Source organism: Rhinoraja longicauda, chromosome 10, assembly GCF_053455715.1.
Source record: "Rhinoraja longicauda isolate Sanriku21f chromosome 10, sRhiLon1.1, whole genome shotgun sequence".
NCBI lineage: Eukaryota > Metazoa > Chordata > Chondrichthyes > Rajiformes > Arhynchobatidae > Rhinoraja > Rhinoraja longicauda.
Window position 1 is genome coordinate 45,214,346 of NC_135962.1, and position 21,367 is coordinate 45,235,712.

The 21,367-nt window shown below is 39.1% G+C and overlaps 1 protein-coding gene across 6 annotated transcripts in view; it reads left to right on the forward strand.

Moving 5' to 3' along the window:
• Window positions 1-21,367, forward strand: part of unc79 (unc-79 homolog, NALCN channel complex subunit) — a 159,862-nt gene that overhangs the window by 104,830 nt on the left and 33,665 nt on the right. For 5 of the 6 annotated variants that reach the window (XM_078406800.1, XM_078406802.1, XM_078406803.1 and 2 more), the window contains 8 exons: window positions 8,989-9,091; window positions 10,769-10,909; window positions 11,108-11,146; window positions 15,863-15,975; window positions 16,238-16,323; window positions 17,280-17,453; window positions 19,477-19,545; window positions 20,560-20,670. In XM_078406800.1, the coding sequence (XP_078262926.1) occupies window positions 8,989-9,091; window positions 10,769-10,909; window positions 11,108-11,146; window positions 15,863-15,975; window positions 16,238-16,323; window positions 17,280-17,453; window positions 19,477-19,545; window positions 20,560-20,670 (836 nt within the window). The remainder of the gene's footprint in view (window positions 1-8,988; window positions 9,092-10,768; window positions 10,910-11,107; window positions 11,147-15,862; window positions 15,976-16,237; window positions 16,324-17,279; window positions 17,454-19,476; window positions 19,546-20,559; window positions 20,671-21,367) is intronic. The other variant, XM_078406801.1, reaches the window with a different exon arrangement.

The window sequence follows — 21,367 nt, forward strand, 5'->3', positions numbered from 1 at the left end:
TTCATCCAACCTATCCAAGTCACCCTGCAGCCTCATAGTATCCTCATTGCAGCTCACACTGCCACTCAGCTTTGCGTCATCAGCAAACGTGGAGATGTCATATTTTATTCCGTCATCTAAATGGTTAATATATATCGTAAATAACTGAGGTCCCAGCACCGAGCCTTGCAGCACCCCACTAGTCACTGCCTGCCATTCTGAAAAGAACCCGTTAATTCCTACTCTTTGCTTCCTGTGTGCCAACCAGTTCTCTATCCATGTCAATACCCTATCCCCAACACCATGTACTCAATTTTGCACACTAATCTCTTGTGTGAGACTTTTTCAAAGGCTTTTTGTAAGGCCAGATGCATGACATCCACTGGCTCTCCCTTATCTATTCTACTTGTTATATCCTCAAAAAATTCCAGAAGATTATTTAAGCATGATTTCCTCTTCATAAATCCATGCTGACTTTGACCGATCCTGTCACTGCTTACCAAATGCGCTACTATAACATCTTTAACAATCGACTCAAGCATCTTCCCCACTACCGATGTAAGGCTAACAGGTCTATAATTTCCTGTTTTCTCTCTCCCTCCTTTCTTAAAAAGTGGAGGTACATTTGCTACCCTCCAGTCCACAGGAACTGATGCAGAGCCGAGAGAACTTTGGAAAATGATCACCTATGCATCCACGATTTCTAGGGCCACTTCCTTGAGTACTCTGGGATGCAGACCATCAGACCCTGGGGATTTATCAACAGTTTACCTAACATAATTTCCTGACTAATGTGGATTCCCTTCAGTTTCACCCTCCCACTAGATCCTCGGTCCTCAAGTACTTCTGGGAGATTGTTTGTGTCTTCCTTCGTGAAGACAGAACCAAAGTACTCGTTTAACTGTTCTGCCATTTCCTTATTTCTCATTTCCCATATTCAACTCAAATCAGGAGGGGTTTCTCTCCTTGCCAAGTAGTTTTATGTTATTAGAGTGTTAATTGATTCTAAATAATGTTTTTATCAAACATTACCATGTTATTGTTTTTATCTTGCCACCATTTTGTTGGATGGATTAAAACTTTCATTTGACATTTTAATCTTATTGAGTGGAGTTTGTTTGGTAATAATAATTATGAAAGCATGAATTACAAACAAACTATGTTTCATAATAAAATATTAACAAGAACATTAGCTGGGTTTAAAATTTCAGTATATACTGATAATTCTAATGCAGTTGGTCACAGTGGTTTGCAGTTTTCAAATTCAAAAAAAGTCATATTCATGGTTGAAAATTGTTTTGCAAATCAGTCTGTTAAAAGTCAATCTACTCTGGATATGCCAAGACAATCTACATCTGCTCCAGCACTAGAAACAGCTGTGCCAGAGACACGTAGTCTTTCTTCCATATCAAGTAAACTAATTAAAATACTGCGTACAAGATGCTTATCAGTTCCACATTTGGAAACATTTTTTCTTGGCCTCAGCTCAGTGCACAAAATGCCAATAGCAAGGCCATTATTTAAAAGCCCTGTATCTGACCACTCCATGGGTCTCCTTCAAAACTATGTGTCAACATTTTGTCTCCTTAGTTGAGTACTGTGTGGCAGCTTATGCCTAAAATGAATTGAGAAACCATTGTAATCGTATGCAGGCCATTTTAGTTTAATTTGTAAGTGCCATGTTTAATCCAGTATCAAGTACTAATAAAATTAAATGTGCCTTCATGGTTCTAATTGAAGAAAGTTATACTCGCAGAACATAGAACAGTACAACGCATGAACTGGCCCTTTGGCCCACAATGTTAGTGCTGAACATAATGCCAAGTTAAACTGATCTCATCTGCTTTTGATGATCCATATCCCCCTAATCCTTGCACTTCTATGTGCCTATGTAAAAACCTTTTAAATGGTACTATCATATCTGCCTCCTCCAAGACCCCTGGCAATGCGTTCCAGGCCCCCAACATTCTCTGTATAAAAAGAAAATGCCCCACACATCTCCATTAAACTTTTCCCCTCTCACCTTACAGCTATGACCTCTAGAGTTGAACATTTCCACCCTGGGAAAAATATTCTGACTGTCTACCCTATCTTTCTACCTTATCCACTTGTGTAGCAACCTTCAGTGAGCTATGAATTGGGACTCCAAGATCCCTCTATACATCAATGCTGTTAAGGGCCTTGCCATTAATTGTATATTCCCCCCTTACAGTCAACCTCTCAAAATGCAACCCCTCGCACTTGTTCAGATTAAACTCCATCTGCCATTTCTCCACCTATTTCTGCAACTGAGCTATATCCCACTGTATCTTTTGACAGCCTTCCTCACTGTCTGCAGCTCCTCCAATTTTGGTGACATCATCAAACGTACTTGCCAACCCACCTACATTTCTGTCCAAGTCATTTATATATATCACAAACAGCAGAGGTCTCAGCACAGATCCCTGTGGATGTCCACTGGTCACAGACCTACAGTCAGAATATCTTCCTTCCACCACAACCCTCAATCTTCTATGAATAAGCCAGCTCTGAATCCATGTGTCCAGGTCACTGTGAATCTTGGTATCCATTATATGTTGTCCCTCTTTGTCACCACCAGAACAATGTTTTATACCAAAGCTGGCAGTGTGGAGTTATGTGTCATCAATGTTTTTGTTATTAATTTTAACTGATGTACTCAATTTGAACCTAAAGGTTCAATTTGCTAAAACATAAATTTGGCATTTCCCCCATAACTAACTGTTCCAGCCCCCCCCCCCCCCCCCCCCAAGAAACACCCTCACAATTCGGTTACAAAATGTTTCTGAAAAATAATAAGGTAGACACAAAATGCTGGAGTAGCTCAGCGGGTCAGGCAGCATCTCGGGAGAGAAGGAATGGGTGACGTTTCGGGTCGAGACCGTTCTTCAGACTGTAAATCTGAGTGAGTCTGAAGAAGGGTCTCGGCCTGAAACGACATCCATTCCTTCTCTCCCGAGATGCTGCCTGACCCACTGAGTTACTCCAGCATTTTGTGTCTACCTTCGATTTAAACCAGCATCTGCAGTTTTTTTTCCTACACTGGAAAATAATAAGATGACTATCTTTTAGCCTAATAAACCAACTTTTAATTTCAAATAGTGCCACTACAAGGACAAATTTAGCAGAACATTGAGCACTGTTTTAAAGCAGGGTTCTACCTATGATTTGTTGGGACTTTAGAGGCAATGTCAACACCAATCTGAATGATAAACCCATGAGATTGGGTCAAATGCTGATTCAGCCCCCTACATGTATTGGTCTCCTAAAGTTTCAGTGAAGGGTAAAATCAGGAGTAGTGGGAACAGGGTTGCATGTAAAATTGTTGTTTCACATGAGCTTATCAATTTCTTCAGAGAATGCTTCATTTGGTTAACAAATGTCAATTTAAACACATTAAACACACAAAAACATTCATATCTGCAGGTGTTAACGTGCATATTTGGAGTTATGTTGCCTCACAACATTTGCTTAATGAGGCAATTGAATAGATGACTAAGTGATTAGGTTGTTGTAATACATCCCGGATAATTGGCTTGAATTGTGGCACTCAAAAGTTTTCAGGTCCAACCGCCAGTTGCTAAAAGTACAATACTTTTGATATTTTCTTTAGATGCTCTGATTTGGGATAGGTGCCTATCCTTTATGCATTTTGATCATTGTTGATTGTTGGATATATAATTGCAGCATTTTCATCTCAGAATCCATTAACTGTAATCCTTGCTGCAAGGCAGTATTCGTAATTAATTGAGAACAAATGATTGATCACTACATTACCATTTACATTCACACTGAGTTCCATTTAATTTCCACCAATTCCACCTGTTTTTGTTTTTATGCCATGTTTAGCTCAATTTAGGCTAATGAGAAGGGGATTTCTGGGGGCTGTGACATTGAACCAGTTAATGAATAAACAGCGGGAACACCAGTCTAGTGTACCTCTCAGCATCAGTAGCTGGGACACTGGTTAGTATGTTCTACATTATAATATAAGCAAAGTCAAAACTTACTATTGAAAATGCTTGAAGATTACCAATGCTTGCCAAGTCCATTATGTTATCTATCAGATCTTTTACCTAGTCCAATGGACTTCATATAAATCAGGAAAAACTATAGACATACTGAAGTTTTTTTACAAAAGACTTTATGTTTTAAACAGGCATTATTAAATAACAAAGAGCACTTTCACAGTGATTGGTTTATTTATTAACAACTATATTAAATTTGCACCTTTTCTCTTCCATAAGTCAAACTCCAGTTTTTTTAGTAATCGATTTTTCAAAGGGTGATTCTCTTTTGTATTTGTATTCTATTAGCCTTACATACTTAAAAATATATATTTGTTTCCAGAATGTATTTTATTTGGCAAAGCCATCTCCAGGAGATGAACACCTGATTTATGAATAGCCCAACATAATGTTCCCATAATGTTATTATTCCTCTCAACCTCTTGAATTTCCTCTCTCAATTTTTAGTATTTATTCTCTCTTCCTTATGCCATTACAATAATGCAGAAGTTTGGTTACCATATTGACGGATTTTTGGGTAGTTTACGAACCATGGAACCCATTTGTTATCCACCGAGAGTCCTTTGGTTTACTTTGGTTGATTGTGCTGAACATATCTTGAACATAGCTTGAAAGTCTGACAGTAACTAATAAGTGCTCCATATAGATGTTCTCTGAACACTGATATTGCCATTGATAAATTGAAGGCCTGCATTAACTAAAAGAGCCCAGATCTCAGAAGATCGCAACTTAATCTGTTTTTGTAAAAGTTGCATTGAAATTTATTCATGCAACAAAAAAATCTGTAACTCCTCTGCCATATCTGTACTTGTCTAATTGGACAGTTTCAGATTAGGTTAACTGCTTTCCTTTTTAAATTATGATTTTTCACTTCACTCTATTCAGGACCAAAGATTATTTTATTGGCATAAAGTGGTCAGGGAGGTGGTTGAATCCCTAGTTTCTCAACTTTCAAACAATCCTCCTTGTCAGAATTGGAAAAGGATTGGAACACTTTTGGGATTTTAATCAGGATTGATCATAGAACCTGAAGAAAATGTAAACATTTTATATGGGCAGCACGGTAGCGCAGCGGTAGAGTTGCTGCTTTACAGCGAATGCAGCGCCGGAGACTCAGGTTCGATCCTGACTACGGGTGCTGCACTGTAAGGAGTTTGTACGTTCTCCCCGTGACCTGCGTGGGTTTTCTCCGAGATCTTCGGTTTCCTCCCACACTCCAAAGACGTACAGGTATGTAGGTTAATTGGCTGGGTAAATGTAAAAAATTGTCCCTAGTGGGTGTAGGATAGTGTTAATGTGCGGGGATCGCTGGGCGGCACGGACTTGGTGGGCCGAAAAGGCCTGTTTCCGGCTGTATATATATATGATATGATATGATATGATATTTGAAATAACTATTTTAATTAACACAAATCTTCACAATCTATTTGCAAGGGAGAAGAAAATTCCCTCTCCTATTGAATGTTTTAGGACCTTTGATACGATTGGGATTTGAGATATGCAGACATGTTGAACTTATGGAAGTGTACAATATAGAGGTGTACAAAATCATGAGAGGAATAGACCAGGTAGGTGTACAGAGTCTCTTGCCCAGAGTAGGGGAATTGAGAATCAGAAGGTGAGGAGGGGGTGGGGGGAAGATTTAATAGGAATCTGAGGGGCAGCTTTTCACACAAAGATTGATGGGTGTATGGAACGAGCACGATAGTTGAGGAAGGAACTAACACCATGTTTCAGAAACATTTAGACTGGTACACGAGTAGGACAGGTTAAGAGAGATATAGGCCAAACGCAGGCTGGTGGGACTATTGTAGATGGGACATGTTGGCTGGTGTGGGCCAGTTGGGCCAAAGGGCCTGTTTCCACTTTGTAAGACTCGTTGACTCTATGACCTGTCATTTGAGGTAGTGAAAGGGTTACTTTTCCAACTAATTCCGAGTTTCCATCAAAGTGCAGTTGTGTCCATTTGTAGATTCCCGAGTTCTAATTTGGAACATAGTAAATAGAACAGTACACCACAGGAACAGGGCTTTTAGTTCACAATGTCCGTGCCAAACATGATGACAAGATAAACTAATTTCATTTGCCTGCACGCGATCCATAACCCTCTGTTCCCTGCACATCCATGATGAGTACTTTAATTCTTCTTTTCCTAGCATTCTGTTGTTTCCAAAGCAGGAAATGTTTTAATTTTAAATAATAACTTCAAAAGTAGAAGTAAAGTTCAAATACAGTGACAAATATTGTACTGTAGTTTGGAATGCAGTTGCAGGCAAGAACATTTTTGAATATATATTCTTTTGTGTGATGAAAAACAGCTAGCTCCAAGTTAGCTCTTTAAACATGCCATTTCATTGTCAAATACATTGTGTTTTCCTGATAGCTGTTCTTAGTACAATAACTTGAGGTGTTTTTCATCATTATTTTGTATCTGCATAGTATTGTTGGTATCAGAGGGTTGTAGATTCAAGCCCACTTCATGTATTGAACACAGAACACATAAGGGCGGCATGGTAGCGCAGCGGTAGAGTTGCTGCTTTACAGCGAATGCAGCGCCGGAGACTCAGGTTCGATCCTGACTACGGGTGCTGCACTGTAAGGAGTTTGTACGTTCTCCCCGTGACCTGCGTGGGTTTTCTCCGAGATCTTCGGTTTCCTCCCACACTCCAAAGACGTACAGGTATGTAGGTTAATTGACTGGGTAAATGTAAAAATTGTCCCTAGTGTCTATAGGATAGTGTTAGTGTGCGGGAATCACTGGGCGGTGCGGACTTGGTGGGCCGAAAAGGCCTGTTTCCGCGCTGTATCTGAAATATGAAAAAAATATGAAACTTTTGTTGCCAGTTCCATGTAGCATTGAGAGGGTACAGATTATTGTGGCAGCTACATCTAAGATCATCTTAAATTTACATCTACCTCCCAGTTTGGATTAAGGAGTCAGACCATTTGACGAACTACCGTATTGTAAGAGCCTTCAGATGAGCCCCCTCCCTCTCTACTTCAACTGAACCTGTAATAAAAATTATTTGAAAATTAGGTTTTGTTCTTTATTTCCTTTTACAATGTGCTTGCATGGTTTATGTGAGTACATGGTTGGGAAATGGGAAGATTTACATTTAATGAATCAGGCAAGTTTGTGTGAGGTCAAAGTGAAGGGTGGCATGGTGGTGCAGCGGTATAGTTGCTGCCTTACAGCGCCAGAGGCCCGGGTTCGATCTGAATACGAATGTTGTCTGTATGGAGTTTGTACGTTCTCCTGTGACCTGCATGGATTTTCTCCGAGATCTCCAGTTTCTTCCCATATTCCAAAGACGTACAGGTTTGTAGCCTAATTGGCTTGATATAATTGTAAATTGTGTCCTGCGTGTGTAGGATAGCGTTAGTGTGTGGGGATCGTTGGCCGGCCCAGACTTGGTGGGCCAAAGGGCCTGTTTCCACACTGGATCACTAAACTAAAGAATTGTGAGAAAATCCATTGTATAAAAAGTCTTCATAAAGATCAATCTGGAGGTAACTATTCAAACTTAGCTGTATGATTTTCTTTGTATGTATTTCAGGATGGCAAGGTCATTCAAACAAGAGAAAATAATTTTTCTCCCCAAATGAAACATGCAGCGCATCAGAATTTATATATTCGTGTGAAAATAGCTTTCGTGCAAGCAGTGAAATGGTGCATGGAATATGAGCCTATTAAAATACCCAGTTCAACATCTCAAAGCTGTTTTCTTATTCAGATTATGCAGAAGCTTGTAACTGTGAACAAAGCAGAAAATGATTTTAAAAATCTTCATTGATTCTTCTATTCATTTCTGCTGCAGTCATCTCACTTGCTCATATTTGTGATTTCTCAGACAGTGGGACTGATGAGGCTCATGGTAAACACACACAGAAACTCCCAGTGCTTCACTTGTCAATGTTGTGAATGAGTACAGATTATCTGAGTACTGATTTATCCTGCCAATTGTATGGGTAAGGGAATTAACTTTGAAACTGCTTTTCTGTTTCAATTTGTGTTGAGCTAAAGCCATTGGCAAGGGGAGTGGCAGGAATAATGCAACAATTGCCGGACCTAGTAGCTTAGGCACTGTTGTTTGCCACACAGGAACATGTGTTGGTATGTCCATCAGAGGTAGACACAAAATGCTGGAGTAACTTAGCGGGGCAGGCAGCATCTCTGGAGAGAAGGAATGGGTGACGTTTTGGGATGAGACCCTTCAGTCTGAGTTACTCCAGCATTTTGTGTCTACCTTCGATTTAAACCAGCATCTGCAGTTCTTTCCTACACATTTGGTATGTCCATCTTCAAGTTGGACATTGCACTCAAGTTCAAGAAAAGTTCTTGCCCACATTAGGTATTTCGATTTCATAAATTTTAAGTCCCTAAAACAAAAAGCAGAAATATCTTTAATTGTGAGTAATTTCAGGAAAAGCAATGATCAGAAGCATTGGAAACTTCTTTGGCATTTCAGATATGACGACTTTGACAGACGTATAATTTATAAAATGGGGCATTAGCACTGTGCTCATAACGCATATACTTGCAATGCAGTTGTTTCTTCCGGTAAACCATGTGGATTTCCAATTGCATCATTTGTGCAACTTTTAAAAATAACATGCATTCAAACCAAAAAAGATGTCTCATTCAGAAAATATTAATCACACGCAAGTTAAATCTCGGTCCAGTCATTTGGAACCGACATCAAGATTTTGAACCTGCACCTACTCCTACCACCACCCTGTATCATTAACACAAGACTGTTAAAATGTTACTACAGGCGATCTGACAGACTAATTTGAATGTTTTCAGTGTGGTGTAAAGTGGCCCTTGACATTTAATTGATGTTTGCCGCCTAGAAACCCCAATGAAAATTGGATGAAATAAATACTTTGAGCAGATTTAAATATTTCAATATCTTACATTTATGATTGATGTGGTATCTTCTATTGTCTATTATTTTCATAGGTGCTACGAAATCGAGTTTGCTGTCCGCGCAGAGCATAGTCAGCATGTTTGTTCCTGCACCAGAGGAATTTACAGACGATCAACCAACACTTATGTCAGACAGGTAGGCATATAGATTTGCTTGTCTACCTCTGAGACGACACTGTTACGCATTTTTACCAACATTTCCCTTATAATTATTCATGTGGATTAAAATAATGCAAATGAAATAGTTGTTATTTTTATACCTATGTACATCCAGACAATTTCAAGCCCTATTAGCATAAATAACTATAACTTTCAATTATCAGATAAATAAGTTGGCACTGTGTTGTGCCAGACTTGAGTTATGCAGATGCATTGATAACATGAGAAGAGGGAGTGTTAGATTTGAAGAGGTTTACTCAATTACTGCAATCTAGAACTTTGGCAAATGCCCCTCCATCGGCACATATTTGGAAATGACCTCCCGAGTGTTTGCAATTCTTTAATTACACTAAACTGAATCAGTGCAAGAAAAAAGCCCTACAGATTGAACACTTAGTATGTTGGAACAAAAATTAAAAATAAATGGTAGTATTCAATGAAATGTATCAGCAACTAAACAACAACTTGCCTTTGTGTAGTTCCCCCACCTCATGATCACAATCCCTCCACTTGAGAGTCACTTGACAAAACTGCTGAGACCTTGATAGGAAGCAAAGCTGGTGGTGGAACCTCACCTTCTGTCAAAATTTGTCATGGTCGCATGAAAGTTTTAAAAACCTCTGATGTTCAGCAATTTAAAATTTATTAACATTTCTTCAAATAATTAATTTAAAAAAAATTAAAATTATTTGAAATTCATCAAAAAAACAAGCAAAACATGCCTCCATTTCCCATCTGATCTACAGGGTTAGGTATTCCTGATGGGATGAAGGAAGTTGTCACTTCTATGCAATGTCTGGTTACTGTGGGTTAGAAGTGGCAGATTCTCCAGCATGTTTGGACTGTATGATAATTGAGTGTAGTGACAGAGTGTTTACTACTCAACACATTTAAGACTTCTAGTCAAGCCTGGAAATTAATTAATTCGGAGCATCTAAGTGGATTTGCACTGTTCCCCAGTGACCCATCTCCACAGCTCCAGCCAAGTGTGGCACTGTGGATAAAATGCACCATAACACAAAAAAATTACTTATGATAACTGCATCGACATTTGTATACCTTGGGTATGCAAAGATTTTCACTGTGCCTTGTCGCATGTGACAATAAAATATTCCATTCCATTCCAACATATTCAACTTTTCTGAATAGAAATAATTAGCTGTGTTTACAGAGTCACTGGGCATGAAAACAGGCTCTTCGGCCCACCCACCAAGTCCTGGCCGACCATCGAGCACCCATTAGTGCTAATCCCACATTATTTCCCCCACATGCCTCAACCTCTCCCAGATTCTAACATTCACTTGCAGAACAGGGGCAATTTACAGTGGCCAATTAACCTGTTTTCCTTTGGTATATGGTAGGAAATGGGAGTACCAAGAGTAAACACATGGTCACATGGAAAATGTGCAAATTCCACTCAGACACAGTTGGATGTCAGGTTTGAACCTGGAGCTGTACAGCAGCATCATTGTTATCTTGTAGATTTGATCCTGATGCATGCCATTGTGTGGACTGTAAATGAGTTCAAGGTTTCTGATTCCAGTTTAGTGAGTCTTACAGACTTCTTCTTGAATTTACCACCAATAGAGTTCAAAATACAAAATGCGTGCATTTACACCTGTGAACTATTTTAATTTTTCATTCCTTTATGCAGGTGTCTTGACTGTGGAGCTATTCTTGAAGAATATGACGAAGAAACATTGGGACTGGCTATAGTAGTTCTTTCAACATTTATTCACTTGAGTCCAGACATGGCAGCCCCTTTGCTGCTTGATATTCTGCAGTCAGTTGGAAGGTAACCATGATGATGTCTTCATTATCTACTTCATTTAAAATGGATTGAAAGTATTGTCTGTGCATGGAATGTCAGTTGCCTTCGGCAATATTTTTAGCACGATTGCACTGTTGGTATTTTTTCTAGCATTTTATTTGAAGGCTTGTTTTCTAGAGAAAAATAACTTGTTTAAGCAACTTCTAATCTTTTTTATTTCAGACTGGCATCAAGTACCCTTTTTTCAGGCCAGGCAGAAAGGTATTTATGCCATTTGGTATTACGGTAATTTTGCAAAGATAGTTCAGTCAAGTTTTTACTGTTGTGTGTAAAGTTTACCATCTTGAACCAGTTATTCTTCATGTGGGTAGTTTAATTTCCTCTATTTATTTTGCATCTTTATCAGTCTCTATATATCTCAGAGAGCTGTGGGAATAGACCAGATTGTAATCATTGGTTTTCAGTTATGCCCGAATCAGCCATTATGTAAAATGAAAATACCTCAATCAGTGCAAGGACATCTGGCCTGCCAATGAGAGCAGGAACTCACTATCTGTCTGAAGAAGGGTCTCAACCCGAAACGTCACCCATTCCTTCTCTCCAGAGATGCTGCCTGTCCTGGAGTTCCTCCAGTCTTTTGTGTCTATCTTCACTGTCTGTTTAGACTATTTTTGATGTTGAAGCTATTTTCCATTTTTATTACACATCTAAATATACCCTTTAACGAATAAAGATTTCAGTTTAACTCTTATGGGGGAGAATTTCGGGCGGTGGTTGGCCATTTTGTGTGTGAGAAACAGCTGGGCAGCAATTGCAAATTAATTTGTGAAGGTGTTTTCAGAGGAATGATAACTACTTTGCCTGGTAAAATTGTCAGATGGGCCTGTTTTAAAATAAAACATATTGGGCCCTTATAATTCCTCAAGTTTTGGATTCGAACAGGCAGCATGAGTTTTCCGTTCAGTTTTAATAAATGTTGATTGTCATAGTCAAAGAAAAGTCACCAAAGTATCCAGCAAGCTATTAGATTTACTTTTGATTTGAGTTGAGTTAAATTTATTGCCCTATGCACAGGTTTGGTGGGGCAGAGTACAATGAAGTTCTTGTTTGCTGTAGCATCACAGCCACATGGATTCAGACTAACACAAACCTTTACACAAATTATACATATATTTTTTTTAAGTTAGTTAAAAACAAAACATTTGTGCACAACAGAAATATAAAAAAAATAAAACAGAGAAACAAAAACCTGCAGATGCTGGAATCTTGATTGGAACACAAAGTGCTGGAGAAACACAAGGCAGGTCAGGCACCATCTCTGGAGGACATGATAGGTGATGTTTCGGCATGGGTCTCTGAAAAAGGGGTCTGAGCCAAAATGTTGCCTATCCATGTGTTTTGTTGTAGAAAAAAAAAACAAGTCCTTGGTAGTGCAAGAGATGAACTGTTTTATTCCGTTGTCAAGGTAGATTTAGGGTTGTGCAGGTCAGTTGAAGAACGATAGTTGCAGGATAGTAGCTGTTCCTTTTAATTTTTAATTTGGCCAAGGTGTAGGAAAGGTGAGAAACTGCCTGGTGTTCTGCCATTCCAGAACTAAAGGGACCTGCTGCACAGGAAGGCTGACAGCGCTGTTAACACTTTGCCTGATTTTGCAATTGCTTGGAATTTGTGGTGTCTATTGCATCTCCCACATTTCTGTTCCACTCAATTATTCCTGTTATGGAGAAAGCTGTACTTGTATTTCACAATGAAATCTACATCCAAGTGATTATGTGAACTGGAAATCCCGTGATTTATGATCTTATGATTTAATTTCTACTGTTTAATCCACTCATATATATCCACTAAGTATTTGTACCATTTCAAAAAACCTACCTTTAAGCATCCCCAAATTAATACATTGTCCTTGCCTAATTTCCTTTTTTCCCCTAAATCCTAGAATTTATCTAATCATTCTATGTGAAAATGGATTTCCACTCCAACTGTTAGAATGCATTACTAGCTTTAATCACAAAATGCTGGAGTAACTCAGCAGGTCAGGCAGCATCGCAGGAGAGAAGGAATGGGCAACATTTCGTCGCCCATTCCTTCTCTCCTGAGATGCTGCCTGACCTGCTGAGTTACTCCAGCATTTTGTGAATAAATACCTTCAATTTGTACCAGCATCTGCAGTTATTTTCTTATACTAGCTTTAATCAAAGCTAACTTAACCATGGTACATTATTGCTCCTCAATCTCTTGAGCTTTCCACAAATTTTAGTACAGATGAGTTTATAATTTTTTTTTAATCCTTAAAAATATTTCCTTTAATGGCATCATCTATTAATTTTTCCAACTGCAGTTCTTTTCCATAATTCATTCTCGTATTCCCCCGACATCAGATTTGAATAAACGCTTTCCCCTCGTCGTGCAGTTCCTCACCTCTCCCCTCGCCCACCCGTTCCTCCTTATTTCCCCTCGACTTTCCATTCCCCTCGTCCATTTCATCTCCGTATCTTGTGCCCTCACTTATTTCATCGCCTTTATAATTCTTTTTCCTGGGACTTTTTCTTTCTTTCTTTCCGTTCCTGCTCTTGCGTTGTTTACACTCCCTGCTATCCATCGGATTATGGCTAAAGTGTGAATGCATTTGGGTTGTCATGGCAGTTTTGGTTCCACATTAGCATACTTGCTACTAAGTGATAAGGTTCAAGTCGCACTCCAAACATTTGAGAGCACAGCCCAGACTGAATGAATATTGCAGCTGCAATAATGGGTCACATGCTGCTATTGCACATTGCATCAAATCTCTCCTAACTTAGATGCACATAAAAATCCAAATGGATCAATCCCCTATCCCATATATGCCTCAAATGACAAAAGAAATATGTCTCCAAAGCAAATCTGCTTTTCACTATCTTGTTGAGTAAAATCTGTATAGATACAACTCTGTATTTATTTTTAATATTCTTCAGCTAAGACACTTGACAACAATTAAAACAGTTTTGGTACAAAACAATAGGATTTATCGATCATAATTCAACATCACACCATAAGCCATAAGACTCACTTAATATCTATCCTCAGAGCTATCTGCAAACTTTACTTTTTACCATTGTCTGTACTGACCCAGAGAATGGATTATCAGAGTCCAAGTTGATCAACATAAGTTATTGCATCAGAGATTAATAGTCTGTTTGACCACAGGTTCAGTTAGTTAGAGCACGAATCATTGGATAGGATGAACAATGGCGTGGGACAAAACTTGAATTTCCCTGCTTTCCTAGGGCCACATTTAAACAAATTCATATTGTAAACTGTTTTAATATGCTTTATGACTATTGAAAGTGTTCTCCCCCCCCCCCCCCCCCCCCCCCCCCCCCCCCCCCCACTCCTCCTCCCCCAATCCCTCCCACCACCACCATCCCAATGCAAATTACTGATCACTTCTGGGAGCTATGGCTTTTATGTATCGAATCCAAGTTGCTAGGCTCCTCATGCCACTTCTTCTGGCACTATCAGCTAACAGCATAGATGATGAAGGCCAATCTGTTCTACATTTCCTATGTGCAGTTTGGAGAAACTGGGGTCTTTGCTTTCCAGTGACATGCTGTTGTGATTTATTTTACAACTATGGTGTTAATATTGTTATGTTGGTATCTTAAAAGATTCAATGACATATATTTTCATTGATGACATTTCAATAGACAATAGACAATAGATAATATAACATATAACAACTACAGCATGGAAACAGGCCTGTCCGGCCATACCAGTCCACGCCGACCATTCTCCCTGACCTAGTCTCATCTACCTGCACTCAGACCATAACCCTCTAATCCCCTCCTATCCATATACCTATCCAATTTACTCTTAAATAATAAAATCGAGCCAGCCTCCACCACTTCCACCGGAAGCCCATTCCATACAGCCACCACCCTCTGAGTAAAGAAGTTCCCCCTCATGTTACCCCTAAACCTTTGTCCCTCAATTCTGAAGCTATGTCCCCTTGTTGGAATCTTCCCCACTCTCAAAGGGAAAAGCCTACCCACGTCAACTCTGTCCGTCCCTCTCAAAATTTTAAAAACCTCTATCAAGTCCCCCCTCAACCTTCTACGCTCCAAAGAATAAAGACCCAACCTGTTCAACCTCTCTCTGTAGCCTAAGTGCTGAAACCCAGGCAACATTCTAGTAAATCTCCTCTGTACCCTCTCCATTTTGTCGACATCCTTCCTATAATTTGGCGACCAGAACTGCACACCATACACCAGATTCGGCCTCACCAATGCCCTGTACAATTTTAACATTACATCCCAACTTCTATACTCGATGCTCTGATTTATAAAGGCAAGCATACCAAACGCCTTCTTCACCAACCTATCCACATGAGATTCCACCTTCAGGGAACAATGCACAGTTATTCCCAGATCCCTCTGTTCCACTGCATTCCTCAATTCCCTACCATTTACCCTGTACGTCCTATTTTAATATGTGCAGGAGTAGGCCAATCGGCCCTTCGAGCCAGCACCACCATTCAATGTGATCATGGCTGATAATTCTCAATCAGTACTCCATTCCTACCTTCTCCCCATACCCCCTGACTCCGCTATCCTTAAGAGCTCTATCTAGCTCTCTCTTGAATGCATTCAGAGAATTGGCCTCCACTGCCTTCTGAGGCAGAGAATTCCACAGATTTACAACTCTCTGACTGAAAATGTTTTTCCTTATCTCCGTTCTAAATGGCCTACCCCTTATTCTTAAACTGTGGCCCCTGGTTCTGGACTCCCCCAACATGGGGAACATGTTTCCTGCCTCTAACGTGTCCAACCCCTTAATAATCTTATATGTTTCGATAAGATCCCCTCTCATCCTTCTAAATTCCAGTGTATACAAGCCTAGTCGCTCCAGTCTTTGAACATATGACAGTCATTTCATTCCATACATTTGAATAAATGTTTAACAATGTGAAATATTTCTGCATTTTCTTCTTTTTTTAAGCATGTTGATTCCTGGCAATGCCGCTGGTGTGGCGAAGCAATTTCTACGCTGCATTTTTCATCAGCTAGCTCCCAATGGCATTCTTCCACAGCTATTTCAAAGCAACATCAAAGGTTAGATATAAAATATATAACTTCAATAATACAGGTGTTCCTCAGCTTACGATGGGGTTACGTTCCGAGAAACCCATCGGAAACCAAAAATATCGTAAGTGGAAATGCATTTAATACACGTGATCATTGTATGCCATTTGCTGCCATTTGCACCATCGCAAAGTCGAAGCATCGTAAGCTGGGGAGCATCTGTATTTAGATAATAAACCCTGGCATTTACTGTTCCTTAAACTCAGAAATAACAAAAGTTTTTTACATTTAGACGGAAGCTTCCTTCGCACTATGGCCTCATCATTGATGGACTTTAATGAGCTAAGTTCGGTGGCAGTGCTGAATCAACTCCTGGAGGTACTGCAGTCTGGGGAAAGAGCTGGCACATTACAAATACTTCTGAGTGCTTTTTGAAAATGATCTGTAACAGAAATAGTTGGAATGAGTGGGTTAGCATATGATGAGCGTTTGACAGCACTGGGCCTCTACTCGCTGGAGTTTAGAAGGTTGAGGGGGGACCTCATTGAAACATACAGAATAATGAAAGGCATAGAGAGAGTGGATGTGGAAAGGATGTTTCCACTGGTGGGAGAGTCTAGGACCAGAGGTCATAGCCTCAGAATTAAGAAAGGAGGTGAGGAGGAACTTCTTTAGTCAGAGGGTTGTTCATCTGTGGAACTCATTGTCACAGAGAGCTGTGGGAGGCCAAGTTAGTGGATATTTTTAAGGCAGAAATAGACAAATTCTTGTTTAAAATGGGTGTCAAAGGTTATGGGGTGAAGGCAGGAAAATGGGATTAGGAGGCAGAGATCAGCCATGATTGAATGGCAGAGTAGTCAAGTCAAGTCAAGTCAATTTTATTTGTATAGCACATTTAAAAACAACCCACGTTGACCAAAGTGCTGTACATCTGATTAGGTTCCAATGGAAAAAAAATGAAACATACAGTAGCACGCAAACAGTTCACAGCGCCTCCTCAATGAGCCTCAAACGCTAGGGAGTAGAAATAGGTTTTGAGCCTGGACTTAAAGGAGTCGATGGAGGGGGCAGTTCTGATGGGGAGAGGGATGCTGTTCCACAGTCTAGGAGCTGCAACCGCAAAAGCGCGGTCACCCCTGAGCTTAAGCCTAGACCGCGGGATAGTGAGTAGCCCCAAGTAGACTCGATGGGCCGAATGGCCTAACTTGTGACCTTGTGAAATAAATGTAATCAGTAAAATACATAATTGTGCCAAATTAAATGTGAAAGACAGTAATATATTTCTTAATGCCTTGGCTTGTTACACTCAAATTTGTGATCCAAATATAACACAGGGTTTAAACAATAAGAAGAACTTACCAGCAGGAGGAGCAATGCTTCGCTGTTTAGATAACATAGCTACTTACATGGAAGCTTTACCAATGGATTTACCGAGTAATCTCTGGACTACAATCTGTAATCACTTTCAAGCATTTTTAGCCAAGCTGCCATGCATATTGCCCCTGAAGGTAGGAAAAATGTTCCAGATTTGCTGCCGTTTGGGGGAAAATATAAATGTTATCTTTTTTTATAAATCCAACTGTAAATTATGTTGATTGCTGCAACACATTGAATGATTAAACAGCACTAGATGGGCTTTGTCTTGCTGCAGAAACGAAACATTTGCATATTTTAAGTGTATCCTAAACCTTTTAGAATACTGCAAACCAGTTCAATGTATGATCCTAAGCAAACAAGAGGCACCTTGCTCCAGTGCTCCAGTTTATTAATGCAGTCAGAGTTACGGCAAGAACATTCAGAAAAGTCTCACATAAAAATTATTTGTTGTATATTTTTAAACATTTTCCGATCCCATTTGTGCATGGAATGATGCCATCAATGTGTGTAGTGTACACATATATAACAGACAGAAATTGAATCACATAAAGTTTTGACCAATAATTCTTGCTGGTTTGCATTTGAACTTGGAGCAAACCATATGACTAGTTAGGAACCATATGTAATTTAGAAGGTCTCGGTTGGAACATCAAATATTATCATCAGTCATGAACCCAAATTGACTTCCAATAGCTGTCCTTTTGCACATACATTTGTAACTTATACTCAATGCCCTGACGGATGAATGCAAGTGTGCCAAAAACCTCCTTCTACCTGCACTGCCGCTTTCAGGGAATCATGTAATTGTATCCCTCAGTCTCTTTGCTCTACAGCACTCTCTAATGGCCCTTTCATTAACTATGCAAGTACTGTCCTCATTTAACTCACCAAGACATTGAACAGAGATGCCAAACAACATTGAGCAGAACTCACCACAAACGAATAAAGTAAATAAGTGGCAAAATGATTAGGATGCAAAACAGCTTCAGTGAATGGACAAGGGTATGGGAAATAGTCCATGTACTATGGAGAATATGAAGTTATTTACTTTGGTGTAAAAAAATAGGAAGGCAAAATATTTTTATAATGCTAATGTTAGGAACGCTATCAGTATATTGGATTTTATTACATGCAGATTTAAATGCACAAATAGTGCTCCAAATGTTGGACCTGATGAATAATAGTGTAGCGTGGCACAACTAGTTCAATCCTGACCTTGCATGGTGACTAAGTGGAATTTTGCACATTCTCCCTATAACCATATGAGCTTCCTATGGGTGGACCAGTTTCCTTCCTCATCCCCAAGGCAGGTGGATTGGTCGGCTAATTGGACACTGTAAATTGTCCCGAGTGTGTTGGTGGGTTTGATGAGAATGTGGAGAGAATAATAAAATTTGCTTAATTTCGGATGAGTGTAAGCAGATGGTTGATTGTTGGCATGGACTCAGTGGGCAAAGGGCTTGTTTTCATGCAGAATCTCTCTATGACTTTAGGTCCCTTTACCCAAGAAGGAATATACTTTCAATAGAGGGAGTACCACAAAGATTAACTAGATAGATTACTGGGATTACCGAGATTAAGCGGTATGCTTCCATACACTGTAGAGTTTAGAATGATGAGATGGGACCCCATTGAAACATACAAAATTCTTAGCGTTCAAGGGATCGAAGCAGTGATTATATTTCCCCTGGCTGCAGTGTCTAGAACCAGTGGTCACATTCTCAAAATAAAGCTTTGCCCATTCAGAACTGAGATGTTAAGAAGTTTCAATTCTAAAATTCTCTGCTAAAGAGAGCAGTGGAGGTAGAGTTGTTATATTCTAAACAGAGATGGAAAGGTTTTAAGATAACAAGGGAATTAAGGAATGTGGGCCTGGTTCACCACAGTCGTAGTGATCAAGGTTAGCTGTGATCTTACTGAAAAGCTGAGCAGGTATGAGGGGCAGAATGTCTACTGCTGCCCATACTTCTTTATGTTTTGTGAACAATAACTAGATATTTCTGAGGTGTTGGAAATACTGTAGATCATTTTACCTAGACATGAAAAATCATATTTATTTGGATGTACTGAAACGTTCAAATTGTACTTGTCAGTTATGAGCATTGCAAGTGCCCCAAATCATGGTCAGTAGTGAAACCTTCATTTTGTCTGCAGTGCTGTTTGGATTCCAGTTTGGCAATTATGATCTGTCTTCTTAAGATACCTACTGCAAGTGCATCACGGGTGAGCTAAAGAGATTTTTTCAATGCCCTTTATCCCTGAGGAATGAACTTGATTTTAAGCATCCTCCAAAAATTCCATAATTTTTTTTTTTTTTCCTTTTTGGATTAATTTTAATTTGTTCTTCAGTAACTTTGCTTCTGTCATTCTACAATATGCATTCACCTTCAGACTTGGTTATTAGTTATTTTCTGTTTTTGCGAGATTTATTGTTCTGCTTTCCTCGCTTGACCTATTTATATATTTTATTTAGGTTACCGCAATTTAATCTATCCATTATCAAACTTGTTTCCTTTTTAATCTTGGTTGAGACCTCATCAGAATTGCTTCTACTTTATTGCCAAAACCCTTCTGGAGAGGAAACCTTAAAGAATTTCCATTATACCTGTGATTAATTTATAAGCATAGACTGTGGGCAACTTTGTGGAGGGTCTTCCTTTTATTTCTTTGCCTCACAGCAAATTTTTCATTTGATATACCCTTCCTAAATATGTCTCTATTTCTTAATTGTTTTTACTATTTACTTTGAATAAGTGCATATCAGATCTTTTATTCCCCTTTCTCTGGATATATTTATTTTATTCCAACTTTCACACTTAAAGAATTTCAGCTGAGAGGATGAAATGGTTTGGAAATGACTTTGCCTATATTAATGATGGATTGGCGCACCAGACAATCTAGAAATAAATCTCCTTCCTTCCCTTGGTGTGGCATCTGGTCTCTGCTTGATGCTGTGGAAGAGTAAAGACTGAGAAATTAGCAGGGAATTTATTGAGACAGACCTGTCAGTTCCTGATATAATTTTTAGTAAATTAAGGTTGTTGTTCATGAAGGGAAAGTTGTGAAGCTTTCTAAACATTGTGCAGATTCTATATACTCTGTATTCACCTATTGTAATACTGTAAACCAGAATTCAACTGGTTGTGGTCTTTATCTGTGTGTGTCCCGAAGGGAAATCTCTCTTTTTTTTCCTTTTAATTAATGGGAGTTCCTATATTTCAATTATCTTACATTTAGAGCCTTTTGGAGCCATTTTCTAAATTACTGAGCTTCGTGATTCAGAATGGAGTCTTCAGTCTTGCGTACCTTGTCGAAATGTGTGGATTGTGTTATCGAGCTTTCAATAAGGTAAAATATTCATTTTGTCTTTGGAAATTAGTACTAGTACAATTTATCCATTTTGTGAAATCAAAATCGTTTTAAGGCTTTCTTATAATAAATGCTGTTTTGTGTGAGATATAAGTGACATGATTCAGATGTATGAATGTTGTTAGTAACTGATCTACAGCTGAATACAGCTGAATGACTTGCAGTTATGACGAGATTTTGCTGAAGTGGTCCATCTCATGACTTCGCCTATTAGTTATCTTCATACGCAGTTAGACTTCAGAAGATTTTTGCCGACTGCACGCTATCTTGTAATGATGTAGTGAAGATCACCCGGGATGCTGGTGATCAATGGGACATGCATTATATCAATTAAAGAATTGAGAAATAAACAAGAATGACAAGGATAGTGTATTTGCCTCAATGACAGATTAACCTGATAGATTAAAAAAAAGGAAAAGCAAGAATAGAATTAAAATTCGCCCTTTTTAAAATCAACAATATTTGCAGCTTGTTAGTTAGTGCTCAAATACTGAGCAAGAGTGGATGACTGGCAAACAGTAATAATTGTAATGTTCTTGAAGACTGATTATGCTATTAATCATTTGACTCTCTGTGGCGAGTTTAATGGAGAGTTAATGTGCAAATGCACCAATTTCCTGAAAACCACTTGAGATGCTAAGCTTGTGATGCAGTCAACACAAGCTAATGGCAGAAG